Source organism: Stenella coeruleoalba (genome assembly GCF_951394435.1).
Source record: "Stenella coeruleoalba genome assembly, chromosome: 5".
NCBI classification, from domain to species: Eukaryota; Metazoa; Chordata; class Mammalia; order Artiodactyla; family Delphinidae; genus Stenella; species Stenella coeruleoalba.
The window spans coordinates 16,227,202-16,251,307 of NC_137150.1; the positions used below are offsets into that span (position 1 = coordinate 16,227,202).

The following is a 24,106-nucleotide window of genomic DNA, read 5'->3' on the forward strand; positions in this document are numbered from 1 at the left end:
CATGGAATTGCTTTGAGGCCATTCGTGTGGAATCAGAATTTTGTGTATGTTTAGAAGTCTGCGTTACAATTAAAGTTTGAACTCGATTATAAGTGCCACATTGCTTTAGGTTTAAATTGTTTTTAGTTTGCCACAAAAGTTGAAGCAAGGTTTAACGCGAAAAAGAAAAAATAGAAGCAGTGTACCATTATCTTATGAAGAAAAAAAAAAACTAGCTCTAGAATCAGTGCCTTAGGTATCATGATTCAAAACACGGCTTGAAATTTGTCCAAAAGTTTAAAAATCTTTACTCCTTTAAAAAATATTATTCTAAAAAAAGTCTAACCATAGAATATAAATAGGTAAAGGAATAAAGTTGTAAGTATAACCAAAGCAGCTGCGGCTACTGAGAATTTCATTAAAGAAACGTTTGTGTCAGAGTTGATGACATTACGCCTGGCTCATTCACAGGATATTCTTTACAAAGTTGTGACGTTTCTGCTTAGAAAATACAATTTGAACTTTCGTATGATACACAATGCTACCCAAGTTATGCTAATAGCTCATCTCCTAAATCATTAGGGGGAAATGAGGAAGTCCTGTGTCAACCTGTCACTGAAAGACACACTGAATATGTACCTACAGAGCTACACGTACATACAATACTCTGTCAGAGTTTCCATATCACATGGGAGATGCGCTTAGCAAAACAAACAACAATGAAATTCCAGGTAAAAGTTATTCCAATTAGGAGCCTACTAGATCCAAGTTTTAATTCAAAAGTAGATGTTTAGCCTGAAACTTGCAGATACCATTTTGTCAGGATTATCAGCTGAACTGGTTTAAAAGATATTATGGAAAGACTATGCTGGGACTTACAGTAGCAGCAACACAGGCGATTGCTAAATGGAAGATAAACTGTGCTAACAATGGAAGATCTTCTAAAGTGTAACTGTCAATACCTTGAGACCACTTTATTATGTCCAGTTATGTCACCCTCTCCCCACGTAACCATCTGGAGACTTGGTTTATCTGCGTTACTAACTATGAGTTTTCTAGTTGCTCATTTACCTGGATGTTTACCTATTTGTGTGTCTTCTAATAGCTGATTTTATTACTTCACATATTCCGCTAAGTCTTCAGAGGCACTTTGAATGTGTTCGCTCATGCCCTTGATTCCACCCCACTTTGCAGTGGAATATGGTCTCTGATGTGTCTATGATAAATCTGATCAGCTGGGCTATCTATATACACAAACATGTATAACAGTGAAATGAACAATTATTTATCTTAAACAAAATTGCCCAATTTGGTAAGAGAACAAGGTACTAAACTTTTCAAAGGTAAAAGTTTGCTAGATTTTTGGAAAATAGATAGTAAACATAAAGGTTATACTTCTCCTCCCAGAGCACCTGAAAAATAAATGGATATTTGAAAAAGAAGAGTTCAATAAGCAAGTCTCTTTCTGCTGATCACAAGATGAAAGCTTATTTTTTGATAATATAAATAACCTGGCATCACATTCAAATACAGCCTGTAGGCTTTCTTTATATCAACTACTTAATTTTAGTTAAGAGATGATTACTGAAGAAAATAGGTCACTTGCCATTAACAACTCTTTGAATCATCACTCCTGAAACATAATATTCTAATAGCATCTTATAGTGTTGACATTTTTCTTTTGATATTTTTCTCTTTGGGTATCCCTTTCATAAGCCATAAGAAAAAAAAAATCCTCTCCAGCATTAAATAAAACACTTTTCTAATGTTCAGTATTTCTGAAGTAATAAAACACTCAAATCTATAATCTGTGAGCAATTTAATTCTCAGTATGAATATACTGTTAGACTGTTGGAAATTAAGACTGCAAGTGCAAAAGCAAAATTAAGGGAGAAAAATTAAGTGCTTAAAATATTGTTTAATTTATAAATGATAAGTCATTATTACATCTTTTGTTCTTTCTTACTGCCATATTCTATTTCAGTATATTCATATGTACGTATATTCCTCATTATTATATATTCTCATTTTACTTAGCAACACATTTACTGTGATGCAGAATTCTAGGTTTCCACGTAGTAAATGCATCTAAGTTAATTATTTAAACTTTAAAATCACCTATATGCAACTAAAAGACTATCAGCTGATTTTCTTCCTATTTCCTTTAGTATGCCAATTGATTTCTTTTACATAAATACTTTCTTGAACTGTTTGACTTCTGTTTTTAATGAAATGAATTCTCCGCCTCTATGTAGAAGTCTGCTATAAACCTAAGTCACCTGGGAGCCTGGCCAAAGTCTGAAACAGCACAGCTGAAGGGTACAGCCATTTCCCAGGGTCCTCTCAGAGAGTATTTGCTTTGCTTTCCTAACTTGCTAAAAATAGTAGATTACACAGTCTACCTCCATCTCAGGGCTCAAGAACTCACAAAAGGCTGGACTATGGATTGTAGCAATATATAGAACACATTTTATTAAAGAAGTCAGGATATTACAAGTTTTCTAAATTCCTTCCGTTTACTCTCTGAAACAATACAAATGATCTAGCGGTTACTGGCATGGAAACCTCATAATGCTCCCAAATTTCAGAACTTCAGGCATGAGTCATAGAATTACTTTAACTGTTTTAAAATATGTTTTTGATCTATTTTAGCCACAAAATTGAACACAGGAAGACTACTATCTAAAAGGTGGGATTCTAAATACTCTATAAAGAATCACATGTGTTACTTACAAACACACACACATATATATGAAACATGGCTTTTTGAAACATGAATACTTAATTACACATTCAAATTTTTTTAAATTACTTCTTAACATAGTTCCCTAACATTTAAGGAGCTGTTGTTCTGGGGATGAAGCTTCACCAGAAATAAATTTGTGTTTATTTTTTCCCTGTTATTTAAATCAAAATATCTTACCACATTTTAGACACTATAAATTAAATGTTTCTCTTAGAAAGACAAAGAATATGGACAACGTTTTCATTGATTAGCTGCTACAACAAGCTGATTTCAAAAGTAAACTTAAAATCTTGAAATTATTTGTTATTAAAAAAAAGTCCTTGATGTTGATGTGGCAGTTGAATCCTGTTAACCACACAGCATGTCATTAAGCAACGCTGCTGCTTTACTCAAAGGGGGACTGTTCCATGGCCACAAGTGAGCAGCAACTAAAAAAATATTTTGAGATGGAAAAATAGCAACTGAATTTTAATGTTTCACAATGTTTCCAAATGCTGTGAAAGCAGGTCTTCTGTGAAACCACTCAGTGTCACAGCCAAGTTTAAGGTCCTTCATTTTGCAGCTACCAGTGCACCATCAACTGTCTGTGGGATTAAAAATTGGATTAACTAGTAATTGGGTCAAAACAGGGCTACTTATGGACACAGCTGGTTACAGACAAGTGTAATTAGCCCTTTGCTGCTCATTTTATGGGTCCCAGTCTCTAATCACACCTAAATTCAGTTGGCAGGAATTTAGGAAGACACATTCACAAGGTACAACCACTGTGCCCTTCATCGATGCCTTTCAAAGGAAAGGGAAAAAAAGGCCCAGTGGTAATTTATAACTTTTGTTTATTGATCTTTAGCACTATGACACTAAGAACAATCTAACATTATAAGGTATCTTTGTTGTTGTTAATACCTTTTTTTATATTCTACTTTGAAGATAATATCCTTGAGTCTTTGGTGAAACTTTAGCAAAGTGAGCTGCACACACTGGACCAAGAAGCAATTTACTGAAATAGTTAACTCACAAGTTAACTCATAACATTGGGGTGAGTTATGAGTTAACTTACATGTTAACTATTTCAGTTAATTCACCCCTATGGTATTAAAGAAAGGTTACTGTAGCACTATTTTTTTCTTTTTGCAAAAGACAAAATGGATCTATGAAACCTTCACTTTTCTATATATGTTGAAAAAACAGCGACTCCCCTCTCCAAGGTTCAAAGAGTGAATTAAACCAGCACATTAATATTCAAAGGCAGTTCATTAAACCAAGTATGTAGAAAGTACCCAGGAATCTTCACACTTCTAGTCGACCTTGCACATCAAAATTAAGACATGTATGCTATCTTTTAAAAGACCCACTTTCAAACTTGATACCTGAAATACGAACCCAGTGACATTTTTGAATGTCAAAATATACTAAAGTGAACTTGTTGGTATTATGGTGCCCACAAAAGCTAACTTTTAACACCCCTAGCTGAGACTGTTACAAATAAAAACATAATAATCAGGAGGTAACAGAAAATAAACTGCTAAGTTACTTCACATTAGAATTTTAGAAACTTTAAAAATCCAATTAATAATACTACTCAAGCGTTTCTACTGAATTATAAAAGTCACATTCAACAAAGTTTATGCCTCTGATAGGGTACTGTGGCAGCAGCCCAGAACCTTACTTCTAGTTATGTTTTCCACAAAATACATTGCTTCTGGCCTTAAAATAATATGCTCATACAACAAAAAGGAACTCCACAATGTCAAAACATTAATATAAAAAGTCTATCCAAGTTTAGCTGACAGAATCTGCTATACTTTTACAACGGTACAGCACGTTTTCAAACAAGCAAAAACAAATCATCCCCATCCAGCTAGTGCCATGGCCTTGTACATAATCTATGCACATGCTAACACACACGTGTATCTACATTTACTATTCCTATAGATAGGCACTGACTTAGCTACTATTAAGTAAAAAGTAGCCTGACACCTTCTGCTCTAGAAAAAAAAAAAATCACAGCATTAAAGGACGGAGAAAGTTATTCGTAACAAAGAAAGTTTGGCCAGACTTGGTTCTACTGCTTCTCAGTAAAGTCCCCCACCTCAACATCATCAAGAACACACCGTATAACTAAAACTATTAACACAGCAATCCATAATTCCAAACTCAGTGGACTGTATATCCACATCCCCTTTATTCAATTATTGCATATCCTTAAAATAATATAATATTTACTCACTTTCAATGAATCAAAGCAGGCGATTACTCGTCCATTTTCAACTTGGCAGCTTTTCGAAGGATGTGCAAATTTACATTCCGTGTCTGGCCGTGAGCAAGTCCCCCTTTGGAACTCTCTACATACTTCCAGTGTTAGCCATTTTGTGTCCCGAATTGGTGTGACACTAACAGCCATGTTTAGATTTTACAGGTAGTTAAAATTTTCAGTGAAACCAACAAACCCAACCCCCCCCAAAAAAAAAACAGTAACAACCAAAAAAAAGAAAAAACTGAACTGATAAAACTGTAAAATGATGATGAAAATGTCTCCTCCAAAATACTTTTCCCCCACTCCCTGCTTTAAAAGTACATGGAAAATTGTGTTGTCAATATCAAGGAAAAGATCTCCCACTAGAAATTCACAGCATGAAACTGTTAATTCAAAGAGGTTTTGGTTTTTAGAGAAATACTAGGATCGTAAGTAGATGAACGTTTAAAAGGAGGGCCTCGAATCAGCCTTGTGCTCTCAGTAACCCCTTCCCAGTGCCAATTTGGAGCCCAAAATGCAAGCATGAAAACGTGGCAGACCCTTTGACACCGAATTTCCAAGCTGCTTTCAGCAAAGTTGTCTGAAAGGGAATCTCCTCGCAGCTGAATTTGCAATGGAGTTTGGTGATGCAATCGGTATTGATTAGTTTGGCATAGACAGATGCAGCAGTTTAGAGCAAAATCGAGAAAATGATTTTTTTTTTCCTCCTTGATTTCCTGGCAGAAGATATCTTACTTTTTCAGCAAACTTTTCTTTTAAAACTAAAGCAGCCTAGGGCAATGCCAGCTACTTAGAGCTTTTCTCTTGATTATAAGTAGAAATGGGGGTGTCTGGGCTAGAGGTGGAGGGTGGATGTGCTGTCGTCACAGTCTAGCTGGCAGCAAGCAAGGCAAAAGCAGAGACTGCTCTAGAAGCGGTTCCAAGCAGCAGAGACGTCAGGAAAGGCACTTCTTAGTACCAACCTGTAGAAAAAAGAGATAGGTTAAGATTTACTAAGTAGCTCTTCACTGATGTCCTACAGTATCACAACCTTGCCATGTGCTACCAGACTAAGTAGTATTCAAGTCAGCCTCTCTCTCTCCCTCTCACACACACACACACACACACACACACACACACACACACTCTCTCTCTCTCTCTCTCTCTCTCTCTCTCACACACACACACACACACAATACTTACAGTGAGGCATACTGCAGCCAGCCATCGTAGATTTATTAAAAAAAGGGGCCGTTTCCCCTTGTGAAGCAATGCATGATAGAGAGATAACCAATCACAGATAGTGTTGCAGCAATATTCTGGGCAGAAAGCCAATAGTGTGGGTTGTCTTATGAAAGGTCGCGCCTGTCAGATGTTCATTACTATGCTATAAGCACAGAAAATGTCCATCAGATGTGACTTATTCCACTGCAAGAGGACGAGCATGTGGGTTTTGAATTTACCCAACATGCAGTTAGTGGACTAAACCATGTTAGTTTCAAAACAGCTTCTCAAACAAGTCCAAGCACTTGAAGATCATTATCAGGAAATAAAAAGCAAGGTTTAAAAACTACAGCTGACTTCCAAGCTGCTCTCCCTCCGGCTCTGCGCAGGCACGGGCACTGAACAGCCTGCTCCTGCTGTCCTGACACGTGAATAAAAAAGGAAAGGGGTGTTTACAAATGGTACATTCTCCTGACCTATCCAATTCACTTCCTTCTACAGCCCAAGTCCTGCCCCTCCACTGAAAGCGGCACTCATACTGTAAAACTATTCCATTCAGCCGGCAGACACTTTGTCAATATATCACAGGGAGGCGAGATACGAACAAAAGCATCCTTTATTCTAACATTTTTTAAGCAGAAGTTGAGGTCATGTGGGGAAAATAAGGAGTGCAGTGTTGTCAGTGTGGCTGGCAAATCTGAAGTGAACCTCAAGGGAGAAAGTGAGTCCATCGCAGAAACATGAAATATTGAAGTGAACAATTTGATTTGGGCAACATGATGCACTTCAGAGGTACGAATGAAGCTGGAGGGTGGGAGCTGGGGGATCCCCTGTTGCCTAACGATCTATTAACTCAGACTGCTCTCTACAGTGGGGCATTTTTGCTTTTAACAACTTACTTTCTCTTTCAATCTAGATGGAAAAACTTTCAGAAAATGCTCAGTAGTTACCAAAAGCATACACTTCTTTCCCCCATTTTGAAAGATACCAAAGAAAACAAGGCTTTAATAACTCTAAAAGTTTCACACTCTAAAGAGCAATGACACAGTATAATAAATACTGTTAGGTTACACTTCTTCAAGGGCCAAAAATGGCCAACTAGCGTATATTTCTAATGTGGAAATTAGAATACAGAATATGAATATGAATATATATATATACATACATATATATAAACCATGGATATCTAGCCGAAATTTTTTAAATTTATTTTAGAACTAATACTGTCATTCTTAACATTAATTTTTTTAAAACTCCCAGATACTAGGTTTAGAAAATATTGTAGTAAGACTACAACTTTTGGAAAGATTTAAAAAGAAAAAAAAAACTCATACTGATGCTCCAGAAATATTTTTGTTTTTAAAAAATTTTCCGGTCCTATTTCCTGGTTCTGTAAAAGCAAAGCCAAGTTGGTGACAAACTCTTAAGATTCATCCACCTTCCTTAATGTTTACTCTGCATTCAAAATTTCTCAACTTCTTCATGCCTTGCATAGGTACCACATCTGTGGTCAACATCTCTTTTGTCTTTCTGGAATCTTCAAGAGCTTCACCTGCAACCCTTACCTCCTTTAGAAGCTGGCTAACATGTCACTTCTTCCGAGAAGCTTTCAGGATGTCACTTCCTCCGTCTCCACCCACCCATATATTAACACTGTCTCCTCCCAATTACCTCTGCTCCCCTATACAGTGTTTTATTTGCGTACATGACTGACCCACTAGCCTAATGTTCCCAAGGACAGAAACAATCTTACTCATCTCAGTAACCCTAAGTGCCTGGCTTAGGGATGGAAAACTGACGGAGCTCCATAAACTGTGGCAAATTAAATGACTGATTTCTACATGCAAGCTGGAATTCACTTTACAGCACATAAATACACAAACACATGCAGGAACACACCCATATAAACAAATGTGAACACACACCTGAAAACACACACACACACTCCTCATTGCCTCTATAAATTTCTATATTCTAGGGTCACTCAGACCTCCCACTGTCTAGGAATCCTCCCCCTGGCCCTGGACAGCTCCCTCTCACACTCCAGCTCTTCTAAAACTTCATTACTCTCAAGTCCCTCCTCCTACATGTTGCTCTCACTACCAACAGTAGATGACCTCATACGTCACAAATATTTCATAGTAAAAATAGTGGCCCCCAGGCATGGACTCTCTCTCACCTTCCCACCACCCATCTTTAAACTATCTTTCTGTAATCTTTCTTCTCAGTCTCCCAGGAGCTTTCCCTTCTCCTGCCCAAGGTTAAGCTGCCACCTTGACTGGCTCCTTCTCGAGACTTCTTTCCCTCTAAACTCCCTCTATATAGGAACACCTGCCTTTCCTGCAATTCCTTCTCTTAGCCCTCAAAGTGCTGAAGAAGCTCTAAACTGGAAGGGGTGGCACAGCAGGAGGAAGGGGACCTTGCCTAGTTACACACCACCTCTCCCTAATGCTCGTAACTCATGCTTCCCAAACAAATGTCTGAAGAGTCATCTACACGTGCTATTTTCCTGCTTCTCCGTTCACGCTTGAATCTGTATCAGTGTAACCTCCCTAACTATTACTTTAGTGCTCAGCGACAGTCGTCAACGCCCCCAACCAAGCCAAATCCAAAGACTACGTACGCATAGTCCCTTGTCATTACTTGACCTCTAACGGCCGGTACAACTCCTTCTTTCTTGCCCCCTTCTCCTTGTCTTGAATTGACACATTTTATCTTTTTGGTTTCTCCCAGCGCTGCACCTCTATCCTCCCTGGGAGAGAGGAGCTGTGAGGAACTGCCGAGGTTCTTGGCATATGTCATACCGTTGTGAGCTCCTGGGATTTGTTACATGCTAACCCTTTGTTTGGTTTGACACATACTTCTTCACCCCTTCAACTCGGCAAATCCCTTCTCCTTGTTTAAACTGCTCTTCAAATATCACCTTCCGTAGAAGGCTGGGCCAACTCTGATAAACATTATTCCCTTTCAGAATATTCTCAGTACTTTGTAGCTCTTGGTACTTTTGCCCCCAAGGTTATAAACTCCATGACAATAGAGTGTATCACCATTTTTTTTTTAACCCAGTCCCTGGAACATAACAGATGTTCTTAAAATGTTTACTAAAAGAATAGGTTTTATTCAACCTACTAGGAATAAACATGTTTGTGAGAATGTGTGTCCAGTTCCGAGGAAAATTTCATCATGATCTATGGGATCTAAACAACATGAGGACAGACAATGGTACCATTAGAAATATCTTCACTGCTTGCTGGTTATGTCTAAATACAACTACAAAATTAATTTCTAGGGTTGATTATTTTTCCTTTCTACAATGTTACAGGTTTAGTTCCACTCAAGTACAAAATATACTTTAATTACTTAAATGCTTATAAATGGGTGTCCTGATTATTTATATTTTCTGTAGCAGAGAAATCCTATTTACATCAAAAAGTATCACTGAAAGAATTATAGATAAGTATTTGTAAGCTGAAAATACTATTATAAAATGTATTAGGCAAGGACGATAATCAAAATATTTATAATTAGCCAGGCATGGACAAGTGAGCAACCAGATAGGACCCCGACTTCTACGAAATAGTCCAGCTGCACCTGATAATGTGTGTTCCAGCCTTTGATACAGGGCACTGGGAGTAACAAACTCAAACTTTATCCTAAAAATTGGTTTGACTAAATTGCTGATATCAGAATACTCTCTTGTAACCTTTTTCTTTTTCTTTATTGAAACATAAGAATCTCAGAGGAGACTAGAAATCTTCGTAACTGAGTGGCTTTGATAAATTAAGATTTTATAGGATTCGGGTCAATACTTCAAATGGCAATGGATTTTTGTTCTACAGATAGAGACAATGTTTAAAAGTGTATGGGTATTGTTCAGATTGCAGGAATTCTTGCAAACATATTTACTCTAAAAATATGTGTTATTTGTAAATAATTACTGAAAGAAATACTTCTACTGTAAAGATATTTACTGGGCTTCCCTGGTGGCGCAGTGGTTGAGAGTCCACCTGCCGATGCAGGGGACACGGGTTCGTGCCCCGGTCCGGGAAGATCCCACATGCCGCGGAGCGGCTGGGCCCGTAAGCCATGGCCGCTGAGCCTGCGCGTCCAGAGCCTGTGCTCCACAACGGGTGAGGCCACAACAGTGAGAGGCCCACGTACCGCAAAAAAAAAAAAAAAAAAAAAAAAAAAAGATATTTACTAATAGGTAAATTGCTTCCGAGGTAAATTTTTGACCAATATTTCAACGTATTATAATAAACCTCCCTGAACAAAAACGAACAAAAGAAATGATTGGGAATACAACCGTTTTTCAGTGAGAATCAAACTTTTAAAAACCTGCATAACAACAAGCCCTCTTTCACCTGTTGATCAAATTCCAAACACTAAACTGTAGTGTTCTTCCTATCATAGGATATGTTCTACATACAGACAGGCATATTCTTCCCAAGAACCGAGACCAATCTCTCCTTGAGTGATATCAGAATTCACATGTATTTTCTACTTTAAGATAAGAGGAGGTAAATAGAAAAGAAAAGAAGAAAATGTAAAGATAGAGGAAAAGAAACCAAAAACAGGATAAAGTTTAAAAAAAAAAACCACGGGGAATTACAAATAATTACTCTTACAGCAATTGATATATATTAGCATTAAAGTAACAGTGGATGGCTTCATATAAATATCTATTTAAGGGTTGCATGGATTCTGCAGTAAAGGATAAACAGACAGTTACAAGGTATAAGACTAAAATTCTGTTTTGGAGAACTGGATGGCCTCTATAAGCAAGGTTAAATTTCTTAGTCATATATGTTTACTAATCAAAAATAGGAAGATTGGTTCTATTACAAGCCAGAGTAGTTAGCTGGGAACTTGGGGGACTTTTTCATAACTTTTGATTTTGAAATAAGTTACATATTGAGGAAGTTAACTTAGTAATTATTTGAGGTTTTTTTACTTACTAAGACAAGTTTCAATCTAACTGGAAAAGACGGCCAACTTCGCTGTGTATGTTTGGAGCTGACAAGGAGAAGCTCGTCGTCCAAAACAGTTAACTTCTCCCCCTGGCTCACTGGTGTCGACAAGTCCATAATTAGCAATGCATTACTTTAGTAAACTAAGTTAGCTCACAGGACAATTTTGCTCATGGCTTGTCCCAAGTATTAACAGAGATTTCAGTAAACAAACAACTAACTAAGCATTTCTGGAGGCTGTATAGTTCTTTCTCTACTCACTAAGGTACTAAATAGAGTAACAAAGTTATTTATTATGTGGGAAAAACTGTGGTCTGAATGGGTTAATGCAATCTTCAGCAGTATTCAACTCCATATAACAAAAAGCTGAGATCAGTGTTTCTCAGTGAGGGGTAAGCACACTACTGGTAGCACCCATGGCGATTTTAAGTGATGCAGAAACAACATAATTCTAACAGATGCATCAGAATGCTAAAACAAGTGTGTCAAGCCTGTGGACATCATAACTTAGGAAGAGGCTAAAGTATAATAAAAAGAATTTAAAGAGTAAGACTAAGTAAATATATTGGTAAAAATCATGAAGGAGATATGCAAATGACTGAAGTTTTAGAAACACTGCTGAGAAAAAAAGATAACTTTCAACCACAAATCCCCTGGAATGGCACAGCGATGGGCAACGTGGCCTACTGGTCTGATGCTCTGCACTGTGTTTTGGGTGACAAGCTGCTAGCAAGGAAAGTAAGATTATGTTTACCAACTCAAATAAGTAATCAAAGGTCTATCAAAGCATTCCTTTAGAATTCTGATAGGTTTGATTACCTAATCATCAAGTGGTCTCTTATTGAAGGATATTGAAGGAGTGTTGGTTAGGTGATGCACTATTGCTAAAGATTTGAATTCTAAAAGCAACTAACTAAACTGTACTCAAATTAGAAAATGACTCTTGTCCCTTAAGTATTTACATTTAAGACAAAATGAAACATGAATCCTCTACTCAGACAATGATTAAAAAGTTAATTTTGAATTGATTCCTATATCAGGCAAAATTTTAAAACTTAAAAGACATAAGAATCCTTAAAAAACTACAAACAGAACTACCATATGACCCAGCAATCCCACTACTGGGCATATACCCTGAGAAAACCATAATTCAAAAAGAGTCATGTACCAAAATGTTCATAGCAGCTCTATTTACAATAGCCCGGAGATGGAAACAACCTAAGTGTCCATCATCGGATGAATGGATAAAGAAGATGTGGCACATATATACAATGGAATATTACTCAGCCATAAAAAGAAACGAAATTGAGCTATTTGTAATGAGGTGGATAGACCTGGAGTCTGTCATACAGAGTGAAGTAAGTCAGAAAGAGAAAGACAAATCCTGTATGCTAACACATATATATGGAATTTAGGGGGAAAAAAATGTCATGAAGAACCTAGGGGTAAGACAGGAATAAAGACACAGACCTACTAGAGCATGGATTTGAGGATATGGGGAGGGGGAAGGGGAAGCTGGGACAAAGTGAGAGAGTGGCATGGACATATATACACTACCAAACGTAAGGTAGATAGCTAGTGGGAAGCAGCCGCATAGCACAGGGAGATCAGCTCGGCGCTTTGTGACCACCTAGAGGGGTGGGATAGGGAGGGTGAGAGGGAGGGAGACGCAAGAGGGAAGAGATATGGGAACATATGTATATGTATAACTGATTCACTTTCTTATAAAGCAGAAACTAACACACCATTGTAAAGCAATTATACTCCAATAAAGACGTAAAAAAAAAAGACATAAGATAAATATCAGAACGACTCACTGCATTTTGTAGACTGAGCCACTAGTTTTGTTCCTAACTGTGCCTTCTTCCAGTCCCTACAGCAAAGTTATCTTCTTAGAAGCTTTTCCCGCCCACTGTCAAAAGTATCCAAACCTTCTGTTCCTCTCAACACCAGCCCCTTATCCTGCTTTATTCTTCTTCACAACAGCTGTTAGTATTTGGCATAATACTATGTACCTATTTCACTATCTGCTTATGAGCCACAGTTTAAAACACTGAGATGCCACCTTTATAATTGAATGAAACCACCGGCAAACGCCACTCTTTGGAAAGAGCACAAGGCAGTGAGGTTAACACAGAACCATATTTATACACCTCCTTCATTGTGAAGTTGATGGAAGTTGTTTTTTTTTTTAATCCACGGAATAATTTGAAACAGTTACACGTGGCTTTGCAAATTTAAAACATGTAAATAATTATCTGTGAATTTCTGACAGAATCAGTCTTCAATTCTGGCAAAAGAAGGGAAAATTTGCCTTTTTTTCTGATGATATTCAAACAGGCAGTCTTTTAACATTTCCCTCTATTCCATGAGAAAGTCTAATAACACTACGAATGTTACTTTCTCATTCTTCAAGATGAAATACTAATCCTATTTACTGTTTTATTTATTCTATATATTACCCAAAGAAGTTGTTATCTTGTTAGGCTTAGGTAGTCATTTCTGATCTGTCCATGTCATTTAATATTTCAAAATAATAATTAGGAAGTCAGAACACAAGACTACAATAAAATTAACAATGTTGATATGTGCTCAAAGAGCTAAAAGATAGAAAAACCAAATCTAACCATTCTGGCAGTTTTCAGGAAGAATGGTACATTAACCCATCTGGAATCTACCAGTGTGAAATAAGCATGATAAAACTGTGAATGTTAAATGGAATGTAATACATCGTGCTACTGTTATTCGCAGGGCAATGCCATGATTAGGGACTTTGATTTTAAAGTTTACTTAAATGAGTTATAGTTTATTTGGCACAGTCACTAGGGGCCAAAATCTTAGCTTTAATTTTCCATCTTTATATCTTCTGAACGATATCACCTAGCTTCTTACTGAGGTTGGTGGTACCTCCACCTAAAACATGTTTAAATATTATCTTCATTGATTGAGGAATGGTAGCAAATTCATCCATGCTTCCCTAATAACATTACTGTACAACTCAAAAATAAGTATAAAGTTGATTAACGAGAGACTTGAGGAAATAGTCCCACGGCACCCTGTACATCAGTGAAATCTGCTGCATGTGTACCTCTTTGCCCCACTGTTCCAACTTTCCTTCCAAGGCAGAATCATTCTCACAACAACCAGTGGTCATTAAGAGCTTCTCCATAATTAACCTATGCCTGTTTTCCATTTGAGTAGGTTCAATCGAAAGAAATTATAAAATCAATATGTAAAGAAGTGACAAAAACAAAACAAAAAATTCTGACCAAAATATAAAGCATATCTCTGTTAGAACAAAATAATCATAGTTGTCACACTTTCCCGAATTTCTAAAATTTTATTGTAGCAATAGACCTCGTTACCATCAACTATATGTGAGCACAAAAGCTTGATCTTAGCAGATAAATCTTGAATTTCCAGATGTCTGATTTAAAACCTAACCTAGTAACCTCAACCTGGGAAATCTTATTGGCTTATTTCTATAGAAGACTGCCCAAAATCTGTTGCTTAATTATTAATCATTATGAGAAAAATATGTAAAATCTATGTTTATAGTTAAAGAGATCTAAAATAATTATTCTTCAGAATATAATGAATGATATCAAATATGAATATAGGATTGAATGCATCCTAATTAAATGAATTATTGGACTTCTCATGACAAAACACAATACATACATAATTCCTCCTTTCCATTTAATCAGTAAAAGTCCCCATCACTTCACAAATGTATCTCTTATTGCAAACTTTACAAATACTCAAGCCACAAAGGTACCACACAGTTTAACGTTTCAATCCTAGGGATATTTCTATTGATTTATATATTTGACCTTAAAGATTACCTTTTTAACAAATACACTCAAACATACTTTTAATAATATACCAATGTCAACTGAATTTATTCCTAATAAAAATAAAATATTAGAATCTCAGTTTGACTTGAGCTTTTCTAAAAAAAAACCCCACAAATTCACATACACTCACATGCAAATAAGAATTATGTTTTCCCTAATAGTGAGTCAAGACCTAGCTGTTTTTCCCTAGTTTAAAAAAAGAGGAAGATATGTTATAAAACAAAGACATGCATTAATAACTCATTTTCCCTTCAATGTAGCTGAAGTACCTTTTGGGGAACGTTCCTAACAAATATACTAAACTAGGTCTCAGATGCTGAACAAAACAAATTATGCTAATATTATTGCAACTGCTATAGAATAAGCCAGTGCTTCAGAATGTATTTTGCAGAAGACTAAAATTTCAAAAAGCAGCTCCACAGTGACAAAAGGGAGGCACATTTTGTTTGTGCCTACCTCAATATTTATTAATTACGAGGCTTAACTTACAAAAACGAAAAACACACTGAGAGACTCTGCACGTCTTGAAAATATAAGATTAACTGGATAAAAAGGTAATTTGGCTCCCCGATAACTAAATTTATATTTATACATAAATCATTTACCACACTTTTGTGCCACAAAACATACTTAAGAACTGAAATCTCATTATATGAGCATCAAAGGACAATGCAGATCTAGAATCTCTGACTCTTTCATTCACAGGAACTTTTGCAGACATACATGGAAACGCACGTCTCATGGAGCTCACATTCAGAAAAAGATGTAAAATAAAACAAAGGAAAAACCTACCATGTGGTGATGAGACGGTGAAAATAAAGTATTCTCAGATTTGAAATGTAAAGCCTCAGGAGCAAATTAAAAGTTGAACTAAATACTGTTTATTTAAATTTTGAGTTTTTCTCCTCTACACTTATACTTTCACATCTCCAGTGACTACAATAACCTGAATTATTTCAAATCAAAGAATGAACAATTTGCACTCTTAACTATGGTTCTCCCTTGTTTTGTGATTGAGAAGTATGGGTATAAACGATAAGGCTATTACCTACATAGATACTACTAAATAATAATGGAAGAGATAGTAAAATATAAATTCAAATGATGAACAGAAATCTCTAGCAAGCAATTTATATGAATCATGTACATTAACTCCATGTATTTTTTCTTTCTATTTTGGGGGGGGGGGTTTAGACGTTGCTAAATGAATGCATTTTCACTGTAATAAATTTAAACCATACAGAAGGGTTTTACTGAGAATTCTCCATCCTTCCATTGCCAAATCAGACCCCCTCTAAACCCAAAGGTAACCACTATTATTAGTATGGTGTGTCTAGTCCTTTTTTCCATGCATTTCTCATACACATACACACATCTACAGATACAACATACACAGTTCACCACTTTTACCAAAGTGATGGAAACATACTAAAGCATATTATTCTGAGGCTTGCTTTCTACAATATATGTTAATGATCTTTCTTTATCAATAGAAATAGATCAACATAAATACTTTTTAACAACTGTGTATTACTTTACTATATATCCATGTCTTTACCAGTGGTCACCTAAATTGATGCCAGTTTTTCATTACTTTAAGCAACGCTGCAATTATAAATACAAAACTATGCTTCCATTTGAGTGGTATTAATAACATTAGCACTTAGAACATAAAGTATATGCATATATTAACTTTGAACTAGAACAGCAAACTTCTTCCAAGAAAACATTTATTAATACCTGCTTCTACCAACAATTAATAACGTGCTTTTCTATATTTATTAAATCTATGCTAGACCTAAAAAAGATACTATCCTTAAATCTAGATTGTATATTTCTATTGTAGGAACAGGTTAAAGGTATATGTCTTTCTTCCCATAAATAGAACTTAAAGCCTTTCATTTCTGTTTTGCAAAATATTTTCAACTGTTAGCACTTACATGGCAGTTAATCAATGGAAACATTTGTAAAATCAGTTGTTCAACTCCTGTTATTTCAAAATAAACAATCTAGTTGCTAAAACAATTACAAAATTTATATTTTGCAATTATTTGCCAAACAACAGGGGGTGGAAGTCTGAATAAATGTTTCAGTTGACAGAGTATCAAAATGCACAATATACAGGTTACTATTCTTTTCTTATTAATAACAACAAAATGTGTAGTTAACAGAGTCTGCAGGGCATGTTATATTAGGAAAATCTCTGACAGCGCAATGTCATATGATGAAGGGAATGCTTTTTTTACACATTATTTCTACAAATGTCAGAAAATATCCTGCTTCCCCCCTCCTTTTTTAGACACTAATTGACTAAAGGAAATGGTTTCTGACAAGTGCTATAAATAATGCAATGCGTTATCAAACTAGCTAAGGCACAATAGAACTCTGGTGAACTCATGTAGGCCCAAACACATTTCCCTGTGTGGTTCTTTCTCCTGAGGCCGGGGCTCCTTGTGCCATGGAGTGGAGCATTCTCCTGGAGTGGCATGCACTTCCAGTCTAAAGAACCGAGATAGGTATACACTTTTGTATGATTTTGCCAATGGACATACCTCCCGTTAGAAAATAAAACACTCTCCTCTCACTTTACCCTCCTCAAACTCTTTCTCGCTTATTAAGTAACAGTTCACGGAATAAAGAAGAACCTCAAACTGGATTTGCAAAAGACTTAAGTGTGGGCATTTCTAATGCTTTTATTCTCTTTTTGACAATGTGCTTTTACCATGTTGTCAGAGTATAAATAAAGTCTCACTTCTCAGGAGATAAGAGCAAGATTCTATTCCTAGGATTTTGTACTTTCCAAAAGAGCACACATACTGAGCACACTATGAACAAACTAACATGGCAACTTGAGGTTTGGTTCCTTTGCTAAATAGAAAAAAGAACATCCCTTTCTTAAGTATTTTAATTGCCCATAAGGTTCTGTGCATTCTGGAAAAGCTGTAACCCATGAGGAAATCTGAAAAGTGGACTACACCCTCCTAATGAGACAGTGACGAAATCTTTTATGTTTTTCCACCAGCATCACATGCACTTAAAAAGCAATGACCTGCTTTCCATGGCAAATCACAGTGCATATGATGTTGATGGAAGTATATGCAGTTTACCGTGTGTCAATTACATGTTAACAGAGCCTTTAAAAAAAAGGCTAAGAACAGACATTTGTCTCAACAAATAAATGTAGCAAAGAACAGGAAAAAAAAAAAAAACCATATTCCTGGGACCTACCCTAGACCTACAGAGGATAAAGACCAGTAATCTACATTTTAAGCAAACTTCCCAGGTTATCCTTAATCTCATTAAATTTTGGCAATCATAATCAACTAAAGCTAAACTACTACTTCCACGGGAGACTGTTTACTGCATTTCTACCCAATGATTTCCCAAAAGATGCCTTATTTGAGATTTGGCATTGTTGCTTTCGTTGTGGTCATCCATTTACAATGCTTGGTGTCAGTTTATTTATCTCTTGTAAAAATAAAACAGTGTGTGTGTGTGTGTGTGTGAAAAAAATAAAATAAAAAGTCAAAAAAAATGGTTAAGATGAGATTTGGTGACATGCTTTCTGATTATATTCCATTAACTACTTTAGAAAATAGACATACCTGCAAAATGTATATGAAGTTCTGTTATATTCGTTTTTTAAAATATTATTTTAAATCAGGCACCATACATGCCCCTCCACATCATTCTTATTTATAATAAGAATAATTTATGTAGTAAAATTATTTTGCAAAAAGATGAAAAAACAATTAAGCACCTATTCAATCACTACAATAAGATAAAGTAAGTTGTTAATAGTAGGGATAAGATATGAAGTAAGGATTAATGTATGTATGGGAGTGTAGATATGCATGTATGTGTGTTTGTGGGTTTGTGTCTGTATGTGTATCCAAAGAATAAGGAAAAACTTTGCATAGGAATTAGTCAAATCATGTTCTTCATACATAACTAAAACCTAGCTTTTTATTTAAATTCACGTAAAACCTTCGTATTAAATTTAATAGGGGGAAAAAAGACTTAAATAATGCTTTAATCTTCTTCCAAGAAGAACCACTTTATTTTGGATAAAACTATATAAACTATGCATCTTCATTAAAAACCCGTGAAGAGACAAACTTTTTGGGAAGTTGGCTTGTGCTACATTTCCTTTTGATTTATATATAAAACCTGCAAGGTGTTCATCTTGTTCTTTAATAAAAAGTTTCTACTGGAGGAGCCTCTTAGAAAAATTTACTTTCCCCCCAAGAAAAATTTACTTTTCTCCCAGAACTCATACATTCTATGATTATGCAACAATAGCAAATAATATTTGATATATTGGTATACAATTTACTTTCATCTGAATTTTGCCATTTGCTCCTCAGGACTCTAAGAGATGGTTATATTATCTCGCCCATTTGTGAACAAATAAATTAAGGCTTGCACGGGTAAGTGACTGGCTCGCCAAAGTCTCCTAAGCTAATTAAATGGAAGAATCAGGACCCAAAATCAGGTCTTCTGATTCCAAATTTAAAATTTCATTCGCAACACATGCTAGTACTTTAACACCAAACTTTGTAGAAATGGCCTTAAATACAACAGAAGCCAAGAAACAGAGAGATTGGGGGTAGAGTGGAGTATGGTGCAGCAGCCACGACTACACCCCTTGTGGTTTGCTCTGAGAGGTAAGTGAAAGAGAAAGCCCTGTGTACAGATCCTGAGGGAGATACGATGGCCTCTTCACACAGCTGAGAGATGGATGTTCTTGTCCTGGTATGTCCATGGGGTATATACTGGACACTAATAACGTACACTTAGAAATGTGAGAATTATACACTCCAGGTCTATTAGTTTCTTCTAGGACTGTTAACTGGTTTTAATCTAGTAATTCATACATTACAGGGTTCTAAATACTCAGTGACTGATGTAAAGATTAATTGTAGAGGAAGAGGTGCTTGAGCATGATTTTATTTTTATTTGTCTGCTTTCTGAGCAAGAGGCTACATTTTCTTCAGAGCTTTCGAGGAGCTTAGATTTCTACCAGCAGAAACCTTCTACGTAAGGAGCAAGGAAGGCTGCTCTAAACGCATACAACTGAATATATGCTAAGCAAGTATGCTTACAGTAAGACTGATCTATATCAGCCACTAAAACAGTGTTTGAAAAGCAGTGAAGGAGATGGAATAACTGTCTGAAACACTTCTAAGCCACGTAGAGGCAGATAGATTTTTTGACGGCTGTTAAAGCCATAGAAAAGTATGCTAGAGAGAAAGCACAGAGGGTTTGAAATGGTACAGCTGGTATTTTTCTTTTACGTGTAACAAACCTGTTCTCTAATATATTAGTTACCTTATGGCACCAAAAACAAAAAAATGGTAAATGTTAAGCTGCTTTCTGATAAGAAAACCCAAAGTCAAAACAATAAAAAAATGACAATCTCAGTTCCACTGCCTCAAAATTATCTCCTTTGACAAAAACTGCAAGTGCTACTCCTCTAATTGTGCTCTTGACTTTTTTAGTTCTCTTTCTTTCTTCTCTACTATCCTAGGGGAAGAAAAATGTTTCCTTTAAAGAAATCCAAATACATTCAACACACAACAATAAACTTTCTGCGCCACCAGGGAAGCCCAACAATAAACTTATTAAATGAATAAATATATTCATTAAAGGTAAACAATACTTAGATAACATAGTACACATGCATTGATTATATTAGCAGTTTACTGATGTTATGTATGTAGCCTAGACATAGGGGGAATACATGGATGCAGCTTTGAAGAATTTACTGCTTAATCAGGGGACATAAAATATACAAATAACTGCACATAAGAGAGAAGGTGGGAAGTACACAGCACAGATAACAATAAAGCTTGGTGACTAAAAGAGAGAGGTCAGGGGTGGTTTCTTGATGGATAAGACATCTAAAATAGGCCTGGAAGGATGGGTTTCACTTGGTTGGAGACAAAAAGGAATGGCACTCCAGACTGTAGGAATACAGAGAACAATGGCAAGGAGAGGGAAAAGCACAAAACATGAACACTGGGGGAATTGGTCTGTGTGGATCACCCATGTGCAACGGGGCTGGCAGGAGATAATCTGGGGCTGGAACCAAATCAGTAAGGGCCTTGAAGGCCAGACTGAAGATTCCAGCCTTCACTTCTTAATTAATTGGAATTCATCCATTCCAAGATTTCACTCAAGGACAGAGTCAGAATATTTAACTAAATACCCTAAGGGCTAAGAATAAGACTGTATATGGGATACAAAGAAATCTTAATAAATAAACTTGGGATTTTTCTACTTCCTAAAGCCTTTGCTTTGGTTTCCAGAAAGCTGAGAAATTTAGTTCTCAATTTCATCTCAAGTACTTGTTCCGTCTCTTTTCCTTCTAACTGACTTGTTATGTCTCTTTTTCACAGTCCTGTTTTATATGTGCACTTACTGTTGCAAGCCAACCAACATCCTTTTCTGATGGAGCATACATCACACATAAATAAAATTATATTAACATTTGTCCTGGTACCAGGTAAGGTTGTAGATGAAACACTTAAAAGTTTCAGAAGAAAAGAGACATATTAGAATCCAACCATCAAGTAAAGATTGTTCCTCTATAAATATTTCAATGAAAGATGGCCACATCGAATTCAGATACCCAGTTAGCATAGTGGACAATTATTCTAAAATCTACAACTGTTGGGTTCAGCAACCTATCTTCTTGCCTAGCTGTCCAGTTTGACCTTCCCTGTGAATTAGTGTTTCTACTATGATGCCAAAATGACCTTTTGAAACTTACAAGGCGTCCAAGGCTGCATATATTTTCAGCTGTATCAGCCCTGGCTGTCACAGCATTCTGCATGATACTGAGTGGCAAAACTGGAGCATACTGTACTAGCCTAACCTTTTAAACTTTACAATATTGTACGGCCACTCAAAATTGAGTTTTCTCTTTCTGCATTACCTTGTAATGCTACTTCTCTTGCTTATTTGTAAAGCAGTGATTCTAAGCATAAAATGGTACTTTTCTTACACGAAAATAGAATACTTTACTTATACACAGTAAACCTAATACTGATAGAGGCTTTAAAATAAATATTTACTGACATCTACAAATAATACTTTTTTAATTAATGAAAAGAGTATTTAAATTCTGTGGCAATGGGAACTATAATAATATGTCATTATGTCTGCAATGGCCAATCTGAAATTTGAGAGATGTCTCAATTTTATAATTGCACTTTTATAATTGCATCTCTTTATGTTAACCATTATGTATTCAATGCCTAGCACAGTGCCTAGAATATAAAAGAACCCAAATTAATATTTAAGTGAATGTTGCAGAATCTACATGTTTAATTACACTTCATTTATCATAGAACTATTGCAATGAAACATAGGTGCTAATTTTCTTAACAAAAAATTAGTACATTAGCATAGAATATTGATCTTTAAAAAAATACGCCTGAGAATTCTTGGTACACAAAAGGGAGAATATTTTTCAAATCCATTAATGTCAGGTCATTTACAAACAGAAAACTGTTACTGTGTGAATAGGATAAAGTTTAACAACAGTAGGAAAAAAAAGCAATAGAAATCAATTCATTAAGACACAGTTAAGATTCTTAATAATGATATCTGTCAACTGTTTGATCTCAAGCCTAATAACTATTAGAAAGTAATAATAAATTTAGATTTACACATGTATATCAGAATATCTTTTGTTTTGTCACTGACATACTATATTTTCACAAGTCCTACTTGTAATCAGTGCAAAGAACCACAAAATGATATTAATATAATATTTCAGAGCAAACTTATACACTAACCTTATTGGTGAATGCGTCCCTTAGTTTCATATATTTATTTTGTTCCTTTTTCAGCTATAACTTATGGACTACTTCATAGTCCTTTATGGAATACACATGTACATATGGATATAACACACATATGTGTGCACATCACACACACACAGACATGCTCTAATTACTCTGCTAGGACTTGGGGGAAGTGAGAAAAGTTCATCAGAAATCTCCAAGTGTATGTCAATTCTCAATGACACGTTTGATTATTTTCATGTTGGCAACAGATTTCTATTTTTTAATGATGAGAGAAATGAACTGAATTACCCTAATGCCTTCAATAATGCAGCTGAATAAATTAGAAGAGCATTTGCAACACTCTTTTACGGCTCAAGACACTTCTTAAACTGTGCCACTTAAAGCCATCCAATGAAGCAATTGGCAGAATGCTATGTCATTCAGAAGTGACACCAGAAACTTCACAGGTGGTAATGATTTTGAGTCTAAAAGTAGATTTTGCTGATCTTGGCGAGCGCTGGGGCAGAGGGTATTAGGTGTGAGTAGAACTAATACCGAGCAAACCACACAGGCAGATTAGGCCATTCGATACTGCCCTCCTCTCCAAGCCAGGGAAACTTCGAAGTCCACTCCCCCGTCTCTGCTGTTTTATGACCACAATGCTTCAAAACCCGCCTTTCACATCCTGCCTCCTTTACTAAGTCTTTCCAGAACTAACCTGGACTGAGCCTCAAGTCTACATTGCTGGGTTTGTTGACTTAAGTCATGCCATCCTGATGGAAACAAACAGGCAGACAAACAAACAGCAACTCTGGGCTGAGAGCTCAGCACTCACAGTACCTTGCTACATGACCCTTGAGCAAATCACCTGACTTTAACCTTGCTGAGCCTCCATTTTCTCACCTGTGAACCAGAGTCAGGGCCAGCAATGCATAAATCTCACAGCGCTGTGTAAGAACTAAGTATGGTCACGTAAGTAAAAGAATAAGTGCCTACCAAGTAAGAAGCTATTTTTATAATTATTATGATCGCTGATGGTATGGTCTTTTGTAGTTCTTGTTTTGTTTTCATTATTTCAAGATGAATGGATCTTTTCCTTTGGGCCATAAACTTCAGAAAAGAGGACCTATATCTCTAATTTCTCCTGAAAATTTCAGCCAAAAATCTTATCGTGAAGGTTTTTATGCAGTGGGCTTTAAATAAATGTTTATGATTGCAAATGAAGAATGGCAAGCCATACAATAAAAATTCTGAGTTTTCCAACCTAGAATGCAGAATAAATCCTGGAAACAAGGAACAAA

At 36.0% G+C, this 24,106-nt stretch overlaps 1 protein-coding gene across 18 annotated transcripts in view; it reads right to left on the minus strand.

Moving 5' to 3' along the window:
* The window catches only part of MBNL1 (muscleblind like splicing regulator 1), a 176,228-nt gene that overhangs the window by 139,120 nt on the left and 13,002 nt on the right, over window positions 1-24,106 (minus strand). For 16 of the 18 annotated variants that reach the window (XM_079921809.1, XM_079921819.1, XM_079921808.1 and 13 more), the window contains exon 2: window positions 4,953-5,941. The exons of 1 other annotated variant lie outside the window; for it this stretch is intronic. In XM_079921809.1, the coding sequence (XP_079777935.1) occupies window positions 4,953-5,126 (174 nt within the window). In that variant the 5' untranslated portion in view covers window positions 5,127-5,941. Of the gene's footprint in view, window positions 1-4,952; window positions 5,942-6,161; window positions 7,419-24,106 lie in introns of those variants that run through there. One more of the 18 variants, XM_079921813.1, reaches the window with a different exon arrangement.